The sequence below is a fragment of the Porites lutea genome, chromosome 13 (assembly GCF_958299795.1).
Source record: "Porites lutea chromosome 13, jaPorLute2.1, whole genome shotgun sequence".
In the NCBI taxonomy this organism is placed as follows: Eukaryota; Metazoa; Cnidaria; class Anthozoa; order Scleractinia; family Poritidae; genus Porites; species Porites lutea.
Window position 1 is genome coordinate 3271030 of NC_133213.1, and position 20802 is coordinate 3291831.

The window sequence follows — 20802 nt, forward strand, 5'->3', positions numbered from 1 at the left end:
GATAACATTTTGTCAGGTTACAGACCTTAATTTCCCTCAATTGATTGCTTGCTTATTTGGCGCAAGACTTTGCACTGGGAACAATACCATCGAAATACCAGCTGAAAAGGAAGTAAAGAGATCTTAAGAAATTGCTTTTAGAGTTACGAGAACCATGTGTTTTATAGATGACCTACTTGGCAGGCTTGTTTAATAAAGTCTATGAATCGACGACTTCTCTGTTCGCGCTATAATGATAAATTCAACAACGCGCTTAGGAAAAAATACACGTAAAAATTATAAGTGATCAGGAATAGGTTTGTTAGATCAGTTACGCTATAATAAGAAGAAAATGCTTAGCTGCAGGACGGGCGTTGATTTGTTCTGAAAAGGTGACCATATGCAAATTTCCTATTTCCTAATTTGAAATTAAGGTGACTCGACCCAGTTATTTTGTGGGGGTACCATCCTACTTTGAAACTCTCTGGTATCCCCTCGTTTACTTTGATCCTAAGTCTAACATGTAGCATGGATAACATACAGATCAATCTACAACATAGCATAAAATTTTTGGCGATGGGAGTAAATATCACGTGGTTACAGTGCCACTCCTCTTTGGAACCTGAGTCGAAATTCTTCTGTCGCCGGCATTTTTTCGTAAAAATCTCTCGGCTACATATAGTGCGCATTCGTGCCTTGTGTTCAACAGAGTTTCACAAAAATCGCAAAGACCCAATGCGAGAAATTCAGCGGTTTGCAAATTTAGGTCATAATTTATGTAAAAGTATGGATGAAGTAAAGTTGCTTTACAAGTGGCACTTAAAACATAGTTCGAGACATTGAGGGTAAAATGATGTAGAAATGCCCTGAAGGGAAGTAAAAATTACTTCGAGTTAGTGGGAGGTTCGAGTTATCGGGAGTCAACTGTATTCTATTCAAAGTGAAGATTATATTCAAAGTGGACAGACCGCATTATAGTAGTTGCTAAAAATATTAATATCTACGTGTCGTAACAGTTCATCAGTAGGATACCTAAAATGTGTACGTTTCCACAATTGGTTTCGGCTCCATTAAATCCTATACCAATTGCAGAACATTTTAGAACATTATATGTCACACGCCGACATATCTGGAATTGCTTCGATAACATTTTGTCAGGTTACAGACCTTAATTTCCCTCAATTAATTGCTTGCTTTAATTATTTGGCGCACGTCCTTACCCTGGGAACAATATCATCGAAATCCCAGCCGAAAAGGAAGTTATAAAGAGATCTTAAGAAATTGCTTTTAGAATTACGAGAACCATCTGTTTGATAGATGACCTACTTGGCAGGCTTGTTTAATAAAGGCTATGAATCGTCGACTTCTCTGTTCGCGCTATGATGATAAATTCAACAACGCGCTTAGGAAAAAATAAACGTAAAAATTATGAGTGATCACAGGAGCCCATAAACCTGGTGATGAGGAATAGGTTTGTTAGATCAGTTACGCTATAATAACAAGAAAATGCTTAGCTGCAGGGCGGGCGTTGATTTGTACTGAAAAGGTGACCATATGCAAATTTCCTATTTCCTAATTTGCAATTAAGGTGACTCGACCCAGTTATTTTGTGGGGTACCATCCTACTTTGAAACTCTGTGGTATCCCCTCGTTTACTTTGATCCTAAGTCTAACATGTAGCATAGATAACGTATAGATCAATCTACAACATAGCATAAAATTTTTGGCGATTGGAGTAAATGTCACGTGGTTATAGTGCCACGTCTCTTTGAGGTCTGAGTCGAAATTCTGCTCTTGCCGGTATTTTTAGGTGAAAATCTCTCGGCTACATATAGTGGGCATTAGTACCTTGCGTTGAACAGAGTTTCACCAAAAACTCAAAGACCCAATGCGAGAAATTCAGCGGTTTGCAAATTTAGGTCATAATTTATGTAAAAATGGTAAGCCAAAAAAAAAATTACGTAGGGACACGCGTGAAAAACGCAGTGCGCATGCGTGCCTTCCCTGCTTCCGGCGCGAATTTGCATGTGCCTCCCACAATCGAAATTATACGCGATACCAAAACAAACTAGATTCCGGCCGCGAAATTCAAAAAAGTAAGCTCCACACACAAAAGATAAGGTTAGAATTTCACGAACACAAAGTTTATTAATTGCTTTAGTTTCTCTCTTTTGTACCACATACTTTCCTCCTTGCACCAAAGGCGAAAATCATGTTTGAAAGTCCACGCTCGCTCTGGCAGCACTTCGCCGTAGCCATTGTTGCTGTTTTGGTCATCATGTCGCTGAGCTCGGTCAATGCGAACAACGAAAACGACCAATGCATGCTAAGAGGAAAAACAAGGACGGAAAAACCTTGTACTGGACGACTTTACCAGTTAGTTAAGTTAGTTTAAGTAATTTTTTGTTGTGCTTAATACTAGAACCGGCTGCAAACCATTAAACATATCAAACATTCCTAAGTGTTTTTCAATTTAAATGGGGAAGATTTTGCAAATTTTAATTATTGAAAATAGAGACCTTGCGCATGCGCAGACGTTTTGCACGCGTATCTTACGTTGTCTTACGTAGGCATTAAATTAGATACTGTATTTTTGGGCCTGTCCGGAAGTCGAACCCAGGACCTCTCGCACCCTAAGCGAGAATCATGTCACTAGACCAATAGCCAATAGGCCACCGCTAAAGACTTATCAATATTTCCTTATTTTATTCATATTTTCCTTTACCGATGGATATTTTTCATAAATGCCCCTTGTCTGAAAGTAAAGTATCACTTCTTTCTTTTTTGGTTTTACCCGGCGTGACAACGGACAGCTATGCTGGACAAAATATATTCATTTATTTATTTACATTTTTTTCGCAGTGCCTAGTTCCCAGAGGAGGAAAACGTTTCTGGTCTTGTCCAACAGCTTGGCCGCCATAACGTCAGCGGAAAAAAAGTGCCCAAATTAAATCTCACTCTGTCTTGGCCGTGGGAGATCTGGGCACCGGATTAGTATTCTCTGCTGGTTGAAGACTTTGTGTGCCGGTGCATTACTGTTTAAGAAAAATAAGTTCGCTTCCTAAGTATTTTTTCATGGACACTCGAAAGACCGAATTTTAGAATACAATTATTCTTAAGGTGCATTTCATTTGAATTTCAATCAGTGGATTAGAAAGTTACTGGTCAAAATTTCTAATCGGCGTGTGCTTGGTCCGTGAGCTCAGTCGACAGAGCGTGGTGCTGATAACGCCAAGGTCCGTTAGCTCAGTCGGCAGACTCGACGCGCTGGCTGTCGACACAAATTTCGCCAAAAAAGCTGAGGGGTGGGTCTCTTCGTGTGGTGACGTCACGTTTTGGCTCGAACTGATGGCGCCCAAACGCCAAGGTCGTGAGTTCGACCCTCACAAGGACCAACCCTCCATTTTGTTCTGCTATTTTTTCTTCTTTTTCTGTTCAAGAGTGGTATTCAAAAAAAAATTTTCACTTATGAAAAAAAAATTCGACTATTCGTTATCTAGTACTAAGAATCTGATTTGTATGCAAACTTGTCGTTTTACTTAGTGTTGTTTATAGGACGATCCCACACCCATTTGAAAGATTGTTTTTGATTAGTTGGGAAAACAATAGGGATTGTCACATAACAATGCCCCAATGTCTGCAAACAATGGAAGCGCAGATTAAAAGGGACCAGTGAAATAAGCGGTTTAGAACGGTGCAGGTCTACTGTGTTTGTACATGTAACTAATGGAAGAAGCCGTGAATTCCTGAGTTTCAGCAGCTTTAGGTAGACTGCAGAATTTAGGGACCCATGCTATTGAGGCAGCAAAGACTAACCATTTATCGACCTTTCTTTTATAACCTATCGGATTTTGCCACAGAGATTTTGATCTTTTACTGCATATAGACTGCGAGCATCGGCCCGTAGAGCAAAAAGCGTGAGAAACGCAAATGACCACGTGCGTGACTGAAAGCGCGAGACGGGAGAGGCACTCCCCCCGTTAAATCTGAAGAACTTATGATTGCTCGCAGTCTATACTGCAAATAACAAATTTTAGTATCTTCTAGATGAAGCTGTGGTGACTTCTTATATTTTCTATATCTTTGTATAGGCAACGTAGTTAAGGCTAAAAATTGGGAGGTTCCGGCCACTAAAAAATCCAGTTTAGCCACTTTAAACTAAAAAACCTCCGACGCAGCCTCATACCCATACGTCTCTCTCTCGATAAAATTTTGGGCGTAAAGGAAGGCGGGGAGTGGAAATCGTGCCTCTCGTTTTTCTCCTTCCCATGGTCCCTTACATTTCGTCACCAGTCACTCGCGTGTTACTCGACTTTCTCGCTCTTAAGTTTTGGGCAGGTTATAAATCTATCGCCATTTTAAGGGAGGGTAAGGGTGGCGCAGTGGTGAAAGCACTCGTCACCTCCCTCTGATGTGGCCCGGGTTCAAATCCTGGCGTCGACGCCATGTGAGGGTTGGTTGAGTTTGTTGTTGGTTCTCTCCTTTGCTCCCAGAGGTTTTTTTTCGGTTACTCCGGTTTTCCCCTCTCCTTAAAAAAAACAACATTTTCAAATTCCAATTCGACTAGGAATCAAAGTAGACGTTATCGAATTGAATACTTTAAAATTTATGCATTGGCTTGTTTCCCTCCTTATCTTATTAATTTCGAGTCTATTATCCAGTCCAGATAAATTTTAAGAAAAGTTGCTGGGTTTGGTGGTCATAGATTGAACGGTTTTGAAGTTATTCAACTTTTTAGGGGGGGGGGACTCAAAAGCAACCCTCCCCCCCCGCTCACCCCACGCATGCTGAATCAGGGGTAAAAATGAAAAAACATCCAGACTAACGTTAAGCAGTAAAGAAACTAAAAGTTTGGAAATTACCACTTTTGATAAAATGCGCACATATTATTCTTAATACGAAGAATATGGTGCTGGTAGCTGAAACATTTACTATTTATTTATTATCATTTTTTCTCAAATATCGATAAACCTTTAAAGCATGATTGTTTTTATCGATTTCTTTCAAGTTATTAGCTTCAGTTATTGGTTTTCAGTTGACACTACTATTACCAAGAGTGAATGAGCTGCTGTTAAACAATAATTTTTACTGATTCGTAGATAGAGTGGATATTCCTTGACTTAAACAGGCGCAAAACCTTCTGATTGTGGCTTTCACTGCTTGTCGTATTTCTTTGATCCTCCAGCAGTACAGAAACGGGTTTAAAGACGAGTTTAGGAAAACCAGAGTTCCAGTAAAATTCAAAATAAAAGAAAGACGGGGGTAAATACCCTTCAGATGAACAAAAGTAAGGAAAATATTAAATGGAAAATAGCATATAACTAATGCCAGCTGCACTAAAGCTACGCTTACAACAGTTTTTTTATATCGTTCTAAGTTAAATGGCATTTTTTCTGTGTTCGCTTGTCCTTGCTGAACATTGTCTCGTACACTGGACTGATGTTGCCGAAGTCTAATGACGATCTTCGTGTACGAGAACAACGAGATAATTAGAGAAAGTGTAGAGAAAATTATCATCATACTCCTGGCGCTTTCTGCCCGAAAATACCAAACCAACACAGTCAAAAGAGCGGTTAAACAACAACTGGCAAGAACTGCACGAATTCGCTTCAGTGTTACAACGTGTCTGTACCTCAACCCCAAAAACAGGGCGAGAAGTCTGTCCACACTCAGGGCAGTTGATGCAAAACTCGATACTCCACTAAAAATGATAGAGGAAGACCAGAGTAGAGGGTACAAGGAAATATTCCAAATTTTGAAGTCAAGATTTTTAATATAAACAGCCAAGAACTTGGCGGCCATGAGTGGCTGGGAAATGAGACCAACTCCAAGGTCTGTGATGGCCAAGCATTGAAACAACAGTTTTGTCGGCGGATGAATAGAAGTCACTTTGCGAAGAGCAATCAGGATCAGAATGTTGCTCAGAGATGCCGTGATGGAGAAAACAATATTTACAGCTGCTCACGCAATGTAGAAACCTACAGGTATGTTTGCAGAAAGCAGTGTCTTCATCACAGTGACGTTTCTGCCTTCCGTCGAGTTCACCATTTTTCTTGCTGTGGAGACGAGATGCCTTAGTTTGACTGCTTCACAAAAAGTGTTCTTTTCCGCTATGACACACAAGGTTTTCATGTTGTATAAATTGCGTTTGTTTATTTACCACACGTATCAGAAACGTGTGGTAACAAACATAAAGTAATATAAGTTGACAGGTGTACAATTATATTAACAAATGTTTCGTTAGACTCCGACCAATTTATAAATTAGTTACAAGTTGCAACATAGTACCACGTCGGGGAGCGTAGTTTTAGTTGAGCAAACGTCATATGTTTTCAGTCAATTTACCCCATAAGTCAACATGTTCAATTAGGGAGAACTCATCTGAAAATTAAGAGGTTTTTTATTTATTATTTATTTATTATCTTTTTCTGGAAACGTGCACCGTGAGAACATCACAAATTCGTCAACAAAGTTTTGAATTTTTTTGCATTGTTAAATGCGTATCATTTTTTAAGAGGAACTCTTTAAATTCCATGACAAAATACCGATAAGGGAAAATTCTTTGTCGTTTCACTTGGATGAGGTAAAGGTGGTTTTAAAGTGGCACTTAAAACATAGTTCGAGTCATCGAGGGTAAAATGATGTAGAGATGTCCAGTAAGGAAGTAAAAATCACTTCGAGTTAGTGGGAGGTTCGAGTTCTCGGGAGTCAACAGTGTCTCGATTCAAAGGGAAGATTATATTTACTTGTGGACAGACTTCAAATTATAGTAGTTGCTAAAAATATTGATATCTACGTGTCGTAACTGTTCATCAGTAGGATGCCTAAAATGTGTGCAATTCCACAATTGGTTTCGGTTCCATTAAATCTTAATACCAATTGCAGAACATTTTAGAACATTATATGTCAGGCGCCGACATATCTGGAATTGCTTCGATAACATTTTGTCAGGTTACAGACCTTAATTTCCCTCAATTATTGCTTGCTTATTTGGCGCAGGACTTTGCACTAGGAACAATACCATCGAAATACCAGCTGAAAAGGAAATTATAAAGAGATCTTAAGAAATTGCTTTTAGAGTAACGAGAACCATCTGTTTTATAGATGGCCTACTTGGCAGGCTTGTTTAATAAAGTCTATGAATCGACGATTTCTCTGTTCGCGCTATAATGATAAATTCAACAACGCGCGTAGGAAAAAATACACTTAAAAATTATAAATGATCAGGAATAGGTTTGTTAGATCAGTTACGCTATAATAAGAAGAAAATGCTTAGCTGCAGGGCGGGCGTTGATTTGTACTGAAAAGGTGACCATATGCAAATTTCCTATTTCCTAATTTGCAATTAAGGTGACTCGACCCAGTTATTTTGTGGGGGTACCATCCTACTTTGAAACTCTGTGGTATCCCCTCGTTTACTTTGATCCTAAGTCTAACATACAGCATGGATAACGTATAGATCAATCTACAACATAGCATAAAATATTCGGCGATGGGAGTAAATATCACGTGGTTATAGTGCCACGCCTCTTTGGGGTCTGAGTCGAAATTCTGCTGTTGCCGGCATTTTTTCGTAAAAATCTCTCGGCTACATATAGTGCGCATTCGTGCCTTGTGTTCAACAGAGTTTCACCAAAATCGCAAAGACCCAATGCGAGAAATTCAGCGGTTTGCAAATTTAGGTCATAATTTATGTAAAAATGATAAGGAAAAAAATCACGCAGGCATTAAACTAGATTATTTTGGGCCTGTCCAGAAGTCGAACCCAGGACCTCTCTCACCCTAAGCGAGAATCATGCCACTAGACCAACAGGCCACCGCTAAAGATTTAGCAATATTTCCTTATTTTATTCATATTTTCCTTTACCGATGGATATTTACCATAAATGCCCCTTTTCTGAAAGTTAAGTACCACTTTTTTTCTTTTTTATTATTCAACCTCGTCCCCAGGGCTTTCCCCTTAAAAAATACCCTTTTTTAAGGGAAAAGCCCTGGGGACGAGGTTGTTTATTATTGGTTTTACCCGGCGTGACAACGGACAGCTATGCTGGACAAAATATATTTATTTATTTATTTATTTATTTATTTATTTATTTATTTATTTACATTTTTTTCGCAGTGCCTAGTTCCCAGAGGAGGAAAACGTTTCTGTTCTTGTCCAACAGCTTGGCCGCCATAACGTCAGCGGAAAAAAAGTGCCCAAATTAAATCTCATTCTGTCTTGGCCGTGGGAGATCTGGGTACCGGATTAGTATTCTCTGCTGCTTGAAGACTTTGTGTGCAGGTGCATTACTGTTTAAGAAAAATAAGTTCGCTTCCTAAGTATTTTTTCATGGACACTCGAAAGATCGAATTTTAGAATACAATTATTCTTAAGGTGCATTTCATTTGAATTTCAATCAGTGGATTAGAAAGTTACTGATCAAAATTTCGTAACAGCGCGTACTTGGTCCGTTAGCTCAGTCGGCAGGGCGTGGTGCTGATAACGCCAAGGTCCGTTAGCTCAGTCGGCAGACTCGACGCGCTGGCTGTCGACACAAATTTCGCCAAAAAAGCTGAGGGGTGGGTCTCTTCGTGTGGTGACGTCACGTTTTGGCTCGAACTGATGGCGCCCAAACGGCAAGGTCGTGAGTTCGACTCTCACACGGACCAACCCTTCATTTTCTTCTGCTATTTTTTCTTCTTTTTCTGTTTAAGAGTGGTAATCGAAAAAATTGTTTCACTTGTGAAAAAAAAATTCGCTTTCAAGCTAACAAATTTATTTATTACCGGGATCTTTTTTTATCATTTTCATGTTTTTATTAATGAATAAATTATAGTATTAGTCCTTTATTTGCAGGTCGTAATCAGTAAGTATACATCATATATAAAAACAAAAATTGTCGAAAAGTCACAGTAACTATAAACAAAGATATTTAAAAATAATATATATTTTCAGTTTCAATTAAACGAACTAAAACCCAAGGGACTGGGAAAGAGCTCTAAAAAAGAAGGAGTAGGGCAGCAAAAGACTGTCAGCCAGTAAAGTTTCACTTCATCGTGATTGGTCGATAAGGATCGAAAGCACTTATGGTGCGTGCACGCGGTGTTAAAAGTGTTTTCAAAATCGCGGAAGCTCACGGATGGGATGAATCCGATTGATAAATTGTGAAGGACAAAATGTACCCGCAAACCGAAACTTTCACGCCAAAGCTCAATGGCAACAGAGACTTGCTGTTAGCACTTTCTAGGTAAGTAATTATCAGAAGTCTAAATCAACAAACATCTTTAGTTGACGTACAATCTCAGCAAAGTACTTTACATTTCTCTACCGCAAATGGTATACGTAGAGTTCTTGGACTGAAAGTTCTCTGGTCTGTTTTGCTTCGCTTTTAAGACACAAATTCAAACGAATTTTTAACAACTTCAAGTTACTGGTACTTTCTGGTTGTATTTGACTCTCTCGTTATCTAATACTAAGAATCTGATTTGTATGCAAACTTGTCGTTTTACTTAGCGTTGTTTATAGGACGATCCCGCACCCATTTGAAAGATTGTTTTTGATTAGCTCGGAAAACAATAGAGATTGTCACAAAACAATGCCCCTATGTCTGAAAACATCGGAAGTGCAGATTAAAGGGGACCAGTGAAATAAGCGGTTTAGAACGGTGCAGATCTATTGTGTTTGTACATGTAACTATTGGAAGAAGCCGTGAATTCTTGAGTTTCAGCAGCTTTAGGTAGACCGCAGAATTTAGGGATCAATGTCATTGAGGCGGCGTTTTTGCCACAGAGATTTTGATCTTTTACTGCCCGTAGAGCAAAGAGCGAAAGAGACGCAAATGACCACGCGCGTGACTGAAGGCGCGAGACGGGAGAGGCACTCCCCTCAATAAATCTGAAAAATTTATAGCTGCTCACAGTCTATACTGCAAATAACAAATTTTAATATCTTTTTTCGGATGAAGCTGTGGTGACTTGTTATGTTTTCTATATCTTTGTATAGGCAAAGTAGTTAAGGCTAAAAATCTGAAGGTTCCGGCCATTATAAATGCAGTGTAGCCACTTTAAACCAAAAGACCTTCGACCCAGCCTCGTACCCATACGTCTCTCTCTCTCGATAAAATTTTGGGCGTAAAGGAAGGCGGGGAGTAGAAATCGTACCTCTCGTTTTTCTCCCTTCCATGGTCCCTTACATTTCGTCTCCACTCACTCGCGTGTTACTCGCGTTTCTCGCTCGCCACTTTTACGTAAAACGAAATGCCTGAGGAGGAGGGCAGTCCCCGAGCCACAAGAAAAAGTTTCAGGCCTGAAAATTAAATTCACATTTCGCTATTTTCACATCGTCCTTAATGCACTCAGTTCACGCCCCAAATTTTTGCATAACTGTTGTTTCCATTTCTCCTGGGTATTACAGTCGTCCCAAGGGAGATCGAAGACAATGGTTATGCAACATTTTTTTTTGGGGGGGGGGGGGTAAACAAGGTGCATTATGGTCTATAGGAAAATAATGAATAGGTTGGGGCTTGTATGAGAGTCGAACCCAGGACCTCTCGCACCCTAAGCGAGAATCATGCTACCAGACCAACAGGCCACCCTTATCACTTCCATAAATTCTTATTTGATTTAATTTGATTTATTTTCCTTTTCCGATCGATGTTTACCACAAAATGCCTCCTATCTTATATTCAAGTACCACTTTCTGGAAAAATTTATTTCTTAAGTTTTGGGCAGGTTATAAATCTATGGCCATTTTAGGGGAGGGGTAAGGGTGGCGCAGTGGTGAAAGCACTCGCCGCCTCTCTCTGATGTGGCCCGGGTTCAAATCCTGGCGTCGACGCCATGTGAGGGTTGGTTGAGTTTGTTGTTAGTTCTCTTCTTCTCTTCACCCCCCCCCCCCCCCCCCCCCCCGCCCTTCTTACCCCACGGTCTGGATCAGGGGTAAAAATAGACAAAAAATCCAGACTAATGTTAAGCAGTAAAGAAACCAAAAGTTTGAATTTTACCTCTTTTGATAAAATGCGCACGAATCATCAGGGAGGAATATGGTGCTGGTAGCTGAAACATGGTGAAAATTTACTATTATTTATTATCATTTTTTCTCAAATATCGATAATCCTTTAAAGAAAGGTGGTTTTTATTGATTTCTTACAAGTTATTAGCTTCAGTTATTGGTTTTCAGTTGACACTACTATTACCAAGAGAGAATGAGTTGTAGTTACACAATAATTTTTACTGATTCGTAGATAGAGTGGATGTTCATTGACTTAAACAGGTGCAAAACCTTCTGATTGTGGCTTTCACTGCTTTTCGTATTTCTTTGATTCTCCAGCAGTACAGAAACGGATTTAAAGACGAGTTTAGGAAAACCAGAGTTGCACAATAACCATGTAATATAAAATCAATACTAGGGTGCATACCCTTCAGATGAATCAAAATAAAGACAATACTAGAAGGAAAATAGCATATAACTAATGCCAGCTGCACTAAAGCTATGCTTACAACAGTTTTTTTATATCGTTCTAAGTTCAATGGAATTCGTCCTGTGTTCGCTTGTCCTTGCTGGACGTTGTCTTGTACACTGAACTGATGTTGACGAAGTCTAAGGACAATCTTCGTGTACGAGAACAGCGAGATAATGAGACAAAGTGTCCAGAAAATTGGCATTGTAATCTTGCAGGTTTTTGCGTGAAAATACCAAACCAACATAATCAATAGAAGGGCTAAACAACCACAGGCAAGAACTGCACGAACTCGCTTCAGTGTTACAACGTGTCTGTACCTCAACCCCAAAAACAGCGCGAGAAGTCTGTCCACACTTAAGGCAGTTGATGCAAAAACTGATACTCCACAAAAAATGATAGATAAAGACCCCCATAGAGGGTAAAAGAAAATATTCCAATATTTAAAGTCAAAATTTTTAATGTCAACAATCAGGAACATGGTGGCCATGAGTGGCTGCGAAAGGAAACCAACTCCAAGATCAGTGATGGCCAAGCATTGAAACAACAGTTTTGTCGGCGGATGAATAGAAGTCACTTTGCGAAGAGCAATCAGGATCAGAACGTTGCCCAGAGATGCCGTGATGGAGAAAACAATATTTACAGCTGCTAACGCAATGCATAAACCTACACGTATGTTTGCAGAAAGCAGTGTCTTCATCACAGTGACGTTTCCGCCTTCCGTAGAGTTCACCATTTTTCTTGCTGTGGAGACGAGATGCCTTACTTTGACTGCTTCAGAAAAAGTGTTCTTTTCCGCTATGACACACAAGGTTTTTATGTTGTATAAATTGCGCTTGTTTATTTAACACAACCTATCAGAAACGTGTGGTAACAAACATAAGGTAACTTGACAGGTGTACAATGATATTAACAAATACTTCGCTAGACTCCAACCAATAAAACTTATAAATTAGTTACGAATTGCAACATATTACCACGTCGGGGAGCGTAGTTTTAGTTGAGCAAACGTGATATGTTTTCGGTCAATTTACCCCATAACTCAAAATGTTCAATTAGGGGAAACTCACCTGAAAATTGAGAGGTTTTTTTTATTTATTATTTATTTATTATTTTTTCTGAAAACGTGCACCGTGAGAACATCACAAATTCGTCAATAAAGTTTTGAATTTTTTTGCATTGTTAAATGCATATCATTTTTTAAGAGGAACTCTTTAAATTCCATGACAAAACACCGATAAGGAAAAATTCTTTCACTTGGATGAAGGAAAGATGGTTTTAAAGTGGCACTTAAAACATAGTTCGAGTGATCGAGGATAAAATGATGTAGAGAAGTCCAGAAAGGAAGTAAAAATTACTTCGAGTTAGTGGGAGGTTCGAGTTCTCGGGAGTCAACAGTGTCTCGATTCAAAGTGAAGATTATATTTAAAGTGGACAGACTTCAAATTATAGTAGTTGCTAAAAATATTAATATCTACGTGTCGTAACTGTTCATCAGTAGGATGCCTAAAATGTTTGCAATTCCACAATTGGTTTCGGTTCCATTAAATCTTAATACCAATTGCAGAACATTTTAGAACATTATATGTCAGGCGCCGACGTATCTGGAATTGCTTCGATAACATTTTGTCAGGTTACAGACCTTAATTTCCCTCAATTGATTGCTTGCTTATTTGGCGCAGGACTTTGCACTGGGAACAATACCATCGAAATACCAGCTGAAAAGGAAGTTATAAAGAGATCTTAAGAAAATGCTTTTAGAATTACGAGAACCATCTGTTTGATAGATGACCTACTTGGCAGGCTTCTTTAATAAAGTCTATGAATCGTCGACTTCTCTGTTCGCGCTATGATGATAAATTCAACAACGCGCGTAGGAAAAAATACACTTAAAAATTATAAGTGATCAGGAATAGGTTTGTTAGATCAGTTATGCTATAATAAGAAGAAAATGCTTAGCTGCAGGGCGGGCGTTGATTTGTACTGAAAAGGTGACCATATGCAAATTTCCTATTTCCTAATTTGCAATTAAGGTGACTCGACCCAGTTATTTTGTGGGGGTACTATCCGACTTTGAAACTCTCTGGTATCCCCTCGCTTACTTTGATCCTAAGTCTAACATATAGCATGGATAACGTATAGATCAATCTACAACATAGCATAAAATTTTTGGCGATGGGAGTAAATATCACGTGGTTATAGTGCCACGCCTTTTTGGGGTCTGAGTCGAAATTCTTCTGTTGCCGGCATTTTTTCGTAAAAATCTCTCGGCTACTGCCCAGAAGTTGAACCCAGTACCTCTCGCACCCTAAGCGAGAATCATGCCACTAGACCAACAGGCCACCGCTAAAGATGTTGAGGAACCTTTCCGGGGAACTAGCTGGTTCTCACAACAAACAGACGAGTACTTGTTTAATTGACTCTCTTTAATTCTTCAGTCAGGTGACACGAAGTTAGCGCAACTCGTACTTTACAATTCTCTGCTAGATCAGTGTTACACGCATTTTTATATCAGCCAGGAAACCAGCTGCTTAGCACAAACCGAATGCTGACGCAAGTCTAATCCGATTGGTTAAAACAGTTTCATTAGCAGGAAACCTTCGAGATAATTGCTTTGTCGAAATGACTCTTCAACCGAAGTTTTCACTGCTAAGCTTAAGTCAACTGGCCAATATAAACTAGGAGAACAACATAAAAACTACAAGGTATATACCAGTAAACAGACTTTTCATACTAACAGATAGGAAAGTACTAAAATTACAGTTTGAAAATCTAAGGTTGTTGTCAATTTACAGAAGGTGTCAGTAAGCTTCTTCATCGAAGATGATTGGCTACAATTTTTCCATAATTTAACCACGAACGTGATCGCAAACTTAAAGGGTAAATTAAAAATGCAGTTCAAAGTACAAAGCAGAATTTAAAACAATAGTTGTTTGATTACAAAAACACCTCTAATTAAACATATCTCATGAACAGAAGAGTTACCGCGGAGATGCACCAAATTAGTACATCTCCTTGCACCGAATTCATGTCAGGAGAAACTTTCTATCGATCATCAATTAACTCAGAAACCAAACCTACTAGTAGTGAAATAGCTTACTCAAATCAATCAACAAGAACGCTTACAACAACTCCACTATGTACATATATTGTAGCAATTGTCACAAGTGGCTAACGTAACTCTTCAATCAACATTTTCCTTCAACAAGACCAAGGAGAATGAATCAACAGAAATCATTTTCTCATTTCGGGAGAGGATGTCGTTTGATCAGTGCTGATGCGTAGGAGTTAACACCAAGTAAAATGAGTCAAATTGCTTTTTATGATATTTGCCCTTAATCTATAGATATTTCCCGAAACGAATGAATTTTGCAATAAATCCCAAACACCGAATAAAATTCCTTTAATAATTTTAAGTCAAAAACGTGCGTACTACGAACATTTTCCATTGTTTGACAAAGATTTATCAATATTTCCTTATTTTATTCATATTTTCCTTTACCGATGCATATTTACCATAAATGCCTCTTGTCTGAAAGTAAAGTACCACTTTTTTCTTTTTATTATTGGTTTTACCCGACGTGACAACGGACAGCTATGCTGGACAAAATATATATATATATTTATTTATTTATTTATTTATTTACATTTTTTCGCAGTGCCTAGTTCCCAGAGGAGGAAAACTTTTCTGTTCTTGTCCAACAGCTTAGCCGCCATAACGTCAGCGGAAAAAAAGTGCACAAATTAAATCTCACTCTGTCTTGGCCGTGGGAGATCTGGGTACCGGATTAGTATTCTCTGCTGCTTGAAGACTTTGTATGCCGGTGCATTACTGTTCAACAAAAATAAGTTCGCTCCCTAAGTATTTTTTCATGGGCACTTGAAAGACCGAATTTTAGGATACAATTATTCTCAAGGTGAATTTCAGTCAGTGGATTATAAAGTTCTAATCGGCGTGAGCTTGGTCCGTTAGCTCCAGGGCGGATAAAGGTTGGGCGGAGGTTGGGCGGTGAAACGAGCGCTCCGCTCTTTATTTAATGTGTGATGCGGAGTAGGACTGGCACGAGCGCTCTTTCCGCGCTTCCGGTGCCCTTGAAGGGCGGCGAAATTTTCCTTTTAGCAAACCGGAAATCCTATTTTCTTTCTGTAATTTCAGGCTACAATGTTAAATAGATAAATTCGTTTCATAACAATATCAATAAACAGTTTCATATGTTTGTGTCTGTATGCCTATAAGTCAAACTTGTTGGTCGTATAATGCCAAAATTTGAGTTTAATTTGAAAGTGTTGAATACCTCCTTCTTCCACTAAATATCACCTAATCGTCTTTCGCCGTTTCGTTTGTAAAAGCTTAACACTTCTTAACCTCAATTTTTACATATGTTAAAGGGGGATAAATTTTATATAACATAACAAAAAATTAGATTGATATATTTTGATATAGTGGCGTTGTACTGCTTCAAACTTTACTTCTCGGGTGCAACGCGCCATGGCGATTCGCGCAATGCGTCGCAAATCCGACAACCGCATGTAAACAAAATTTATTGAGGTTAGTTGTGAGGTTTTTTCTCCGTTCTTCTCTCTAAAACAAAACAAGGTAAAAAGTAAAAACTGCGGGGAAACTAATTTTGAAGTATTGAAGTTTTGAAGACGTATGAGATGTTTTTTCAAAATTAAAAAGAAGGATGATGGTGATTGAAATTTGCATAATTTCACGTTGCACGAGCTGCACGCATTTATAAAATACACGTCATCTAGTTATGTTTTTAGTTTTGCCATGGACGACATTTTCCTTCGTGTTTTAGACAGCACTTAGTTGTTTTTGTCAGTGGAATAACATCGACATTGGCGAGTAGTAGAACGAAAATATAATTCAGTGGTAGAGTCATGGAAGTAATCAGAGAAACCCTTTGAAAAAGATGTTTGTTTACTCCAACTAAATCTCCCGCAAAAAATAGCAACATTTGCCTCTCGGAGACAGCGTACCAGCACAAAGGAACCTTCCTTTGTGCTAGTACCCTGTCTCCAAGAGACAAATGTTGCAATTTTTTGCGGGAGGTTTAGTTGGAGTAGAAGAACATCTCTTTCAAAGGGTTTCTCTTATTACTTCCATGACTCTACTACATTTGTACTGAATTATATTTTCGTTCTACTACTCGCCAATGTCGATGTTATTCCAAACCAAAAACAACTAAGTACTGTCTAAAACACGAAGGAAATCTCATCCATGGCAAAACTAAAAGACAGCAGACCGTGTTTCATATCTAGATGACGTGTATTTTATAAATGCGTGCAGCTCGTGCAAGGTGAAATTATGCTAATTTAAATCACCATTATCCTTCTTTTTAATTTTGAAAAAAAAAAGAAACATCTCATACGTCTTTCTGTTTCTTCGAAACTTCAAAATTAGTTTCCCCTCAGTTTTTACTCTTTACCTTGTTTTGTTTTCGAGAGGAAATCGGAGAAAAAACCTTACAACTAACCTCAATAAATTTTGTTTACATGCGGTTGCCGGATTTGCGACGCATTGCGCGAATCGCCATGACGCGTTGCACCCGAGAAGATTAGTTTGAAGCCGTACAACGCCACTATATCAAAATATATCAATCTAATTTTTTGTTATGTTATATAAAATTTATCCCCCTTTAACATATGTAAAAATTGAGATTAAGAAGTGTTAAGCTTTTGCAAACGAAAAGGCGAAAGACGATTAGGTGATATTTAGTGGAAGGAGGAAGTCTTCAACACTTTCAAATTAAACTCAAATTTTGGCATTATACGACCAACAAGTTTGACTTATACGCATACAGACGCAAACATATGAAACTGTTTATTGATATTGTTATGAAACGAATTTATCTATTTGACATTGTAGCCTGAAATTACAGAAAGAAAATAGGATTTCCGGTTTGCAAAAAGGAAAATTTCGCCGGCCTTCAAGCCCACCGGAAGCGCGGAAAGAGCGCTCGTGCCAGTCCTACTCCGCATCACACATTAAATAAAGAGCGGAGCGCTCGTTTCACCGCCCAACATTTATCCGCCCTGATCCGCCCTGGTTAGCTCAGTCGGCAGAGCGTGGTGCTGATAACGCCAAGGTGATGGCGCCCAAACGCGAAGGTCGTGAGTTCGACCCTCACACGGACCGAACTTCCATTTTGTTCTGCTAATTTTTCTTCTTTTTCTGTTTAAGAGTGGTAATCAAAAAAAGCGTTTCACTTGTGAAAAAAAAAAAATTCGCTTTTCAAGCTAAAAAAAAATTATTTATTACCGGGATCTTTAGTTTATTATTTTAATTTTTTTTATTAATGATTAAATTTGGGTATTAGTCATTTTTTGCAGGTCGTAATCAGTAAGTTTACATTATATATAAAAACAAAAAATTGTCGAAAAGTCAAAGTAACTATAAACAAAGATTTTTTAAGAAAGTAATATTTATTTTCAGTTTCAATTAAACGAAGTAAAACCCAAGGGACTGGGAAAGAGCTCTTAGAAAAAGGGCCAGCGCAGCAAAAGACTGTCAGCCACTAAAGTTTCACTTTATTGTGATTGGTCGATAAGGATCGGAAGCACTTATGGTGCGTGCATGCGGTGTTAAAAGTGTTTTCAAAATCACGGAAGCTCACCGGATGGGATAAATCCGATTGATAAATTGTGAAGGACAAAATGTACCCGCAAACCGAAACGGTCAAACGCTTTCACGCCAAACCTCAATGGCAACAGATACTTGCTCTTAGTACTTTTCTGGGTAAGTAATTATGAGAAGTCTAAATCAACAAACAGTTTTAGTTGACGTACAATCTCAGCATAGTACTTTACAGTTCTCTACCGCAAATGGTATACGTAGAGTTTTTGCACTGAAAGTTCTCTAGTCTGTTGTACTTCGCTTTTAAGACACAAATTCAAATGAATTTTTAATGACTTCAGACAAGTGACTGGTACTTTCTGGTTGTATTTGACTCCCTCGTTATCTAGAACAAGAATCTGATTTGTATGCAAACTTTTCGTTTTACTCAGCGTTGTTTATACATGTAACTATTGAAACAAAAACTGCAAACGATATCCAGAGCAACGGGGACGACATAAGGCGAATCCTGAGCTCCGATTGGCTCACCCGAGCGGGTAACGCTTAACCAGTCTTACCCGCTCGGGATTATTCGCTTTGTCGGGCTAGAGGAGATTATCTATAACCAAATAAGACTGAAAACCTTTATTGATAAGGAAAGTTTCATCATCCTGTCTTGACCAAGCTTGCTCAGCTCGTTCAAGATCGATGGCTGCATATCGGCTTTCCTAGTCTTTGTTGCGTAGTTATGGACCTTGACTTCGTCTCGGTCCATAAAAGCACAAAGAAAGAACCATGGCCAATATTCTGTCATCTTGTCCACACGCTTGTTCAATAATACGCTTGCTTCCTGATACGTACCTATATGTTGTTAATTTCCGCTTTGGTTAGGTTTTACCCTTGCGGTGTGGTATAACTTATGGAACAGGGATACTCGCATCCCGCTCGATGGAATCGTGTCTTCTTCGCTTGTTCATGAACAGAAAGGGGACGGTAAGTAGACAGTCTTTTTAGCATTTTTGACCCATCCCTGGAGAGTAAAATATAGTCCAAGATGCGAGAGAACGCATAGAATGTACTTTCGGGTAAAACAGTCATAACTCTCCACCTTTTGTTTGGTCTAAACAGTCATTTATCCACAGCTAGAAACTCGAGATAACCGTACTCAAACTAGAATTTAATTTGTATCTGCGTGGCCTACTTCAAGCTCAAAAACAAAATATCGGCCCCAAATTAGATGAGAATGTAAGTCTAGCTTTCTCACACACACACACACACACGTACATTTCAGTGTTTACTTTTCGGCTGTCTTGAGGGATGTTCTAACCTGTGAGATAGGCGCATGGTAAGGTAAGAAATATAGGACAAGAGATGAGCGACGTGTCGGTGTGAGCGAGGAACACGGCCGCCAGGAGAGAGAGAAGACATTCCCCACTCCCCATTCGCGTCCCCCCTACTTCACGACTAGCGCTTCTGTTGTTAGTTGCGCCCTTAGCTTTTAAAAACTCTCAAGCGCCTGCTACGTAGGCTCGACAAGCCTTATGTAGTAGGAAAGGTATTGTATTCAGAGGCACAGAATACTGTCCACCTACCCCTCCCCTAAGCCAACATTTTACCCTAAGCGAGAAGTACGTGTTATTGTGGGCTTAGGGGAGGGGTAGGTGGGCAGTTTCCCAGAAAGGTATAGGGATCCGAATTTCTTATCTCTCCTCAGGAATATACATGACATTAAAACTGAAATGCTACTACTGTGATTCCGAAAACTTTGGTGCTGCTTGGGAGTCTCTTATCAAGGACTTTGCTTGCCAAGACAGTATCTATTCAACTTGCTTTGCAAACCAGACCCTCCCCGGCCGACAAACCACAGAGGTCATAGATCTTATAAAAAGCTGTAGGAAGGGATGCGCATGCTCAGACGATGACGGCTGGTGCTTAACATCGGATTGCGGGCAGCAGTTGAAGTGTTGCTGGGGAAACGCATATTGTGAAGAGGACTAGGACTTGTCTAAACGTATTTAAACGAATATAAAACGTACGCGCCATTGTGCTTTTAAACCATGCCTAAGGTTTATTTCATCACAGCTATTGTCGGAATATTGTCTGTATATGTTTATTCAAGAGACCCAAACGGTGTCATAATGTGTTGAACAGCTTTCACACAATTTAAATCACTACAGCTCGTTTCAGGAAAATGGTTGCTTGTTTTAATCAAGTCTTTTTTAGTGGTCTGATAAAGCCGTCTGACCGACGTCCATACTGGTCTCTTTCTCGGGGTTCCATTCTAATTGTCTCAGGATCATCCCCATCCTTCTCTGAGTCACCCCCCATCCTCGGAGACCCAGGGGCTTTCTTCGCACAATATTTTTCCGCCCGGGTAGACTTTCTCTCGCCCCCACTATCTAGCTACTATCTGCCCCTGGGTCTCTGAGGATGGCCACTCCTAGGATCGGAAACTGTTCACATTTGTCAGAGAGTTGGAAAGTTCTTCTCCAAACTAATGCAAACTTGGAGATTTGCGAGTGTGAGTGTGCGACATATTTAATTTCATTAGCAAAGACTTTTTTAACAAAAAAAGTCTATGTACTTCCAGAAAGGCTTCCTGATTAAAAGGCACTAAACGGTGTAGGAAAGTTATTTCTCGCGCGAAGTATTTATCGTTTTCACTGTCACGCAATAAAAAAATAAATTGGAAACCGTCCAGTGGAAGAAGCCAAGAAAATGAAATGTTATAAAAGACTAATTTTTAAACAATTTGTTAAAGTCTCAGGTCTCTGTGGCCAACAGTTTCTGAGTTTTTTCCCGGAACGTTTCATGCACCTC

At 39.2% G+C, this 20802-nt stretch overlaps 1 protein-coding gene and 1 non-coding gene across 2 annotated transcripts; both read left to right on the top strand.

Annotated features, from left to right (window-relative positions):
- Nucleotides 1-8427: 8427 nt before the first annotated feature.
- Trnai-gau (transfer RNA isoleucine (anticodon GAU)) lies at nt 8428-8631 on the top strand. The gene is made up of 2 exons: nt 8428-8464; nt 8596-8631. It is a non-coding gene; the product is annotated as a tRNA-Ile (tRNA).
- Nucleotides 8632-17955: 9324 nt separating this feature from the next.
- LOC140923685 (uncharacterized) lies at nt 17956-20150 on the top strand. The gene is made up of 3 exons (XM_073373759.1): nt 17956-18165; nt 18874-18975; nt 19697-20150. Exons 1-3 carry the CDS (start codon nt 18084-18086, stop codon nt 19978-19980), a joined length of 468 nt encoding a protein of 155 aa, XP_073229860.1. The 5' UTR covers nt 17956-18083; the 3' UTR covers nt 19981-20150.
- The last annotated feature ends 652 nt before the right edge of the window (nt 20151-20802 follow it).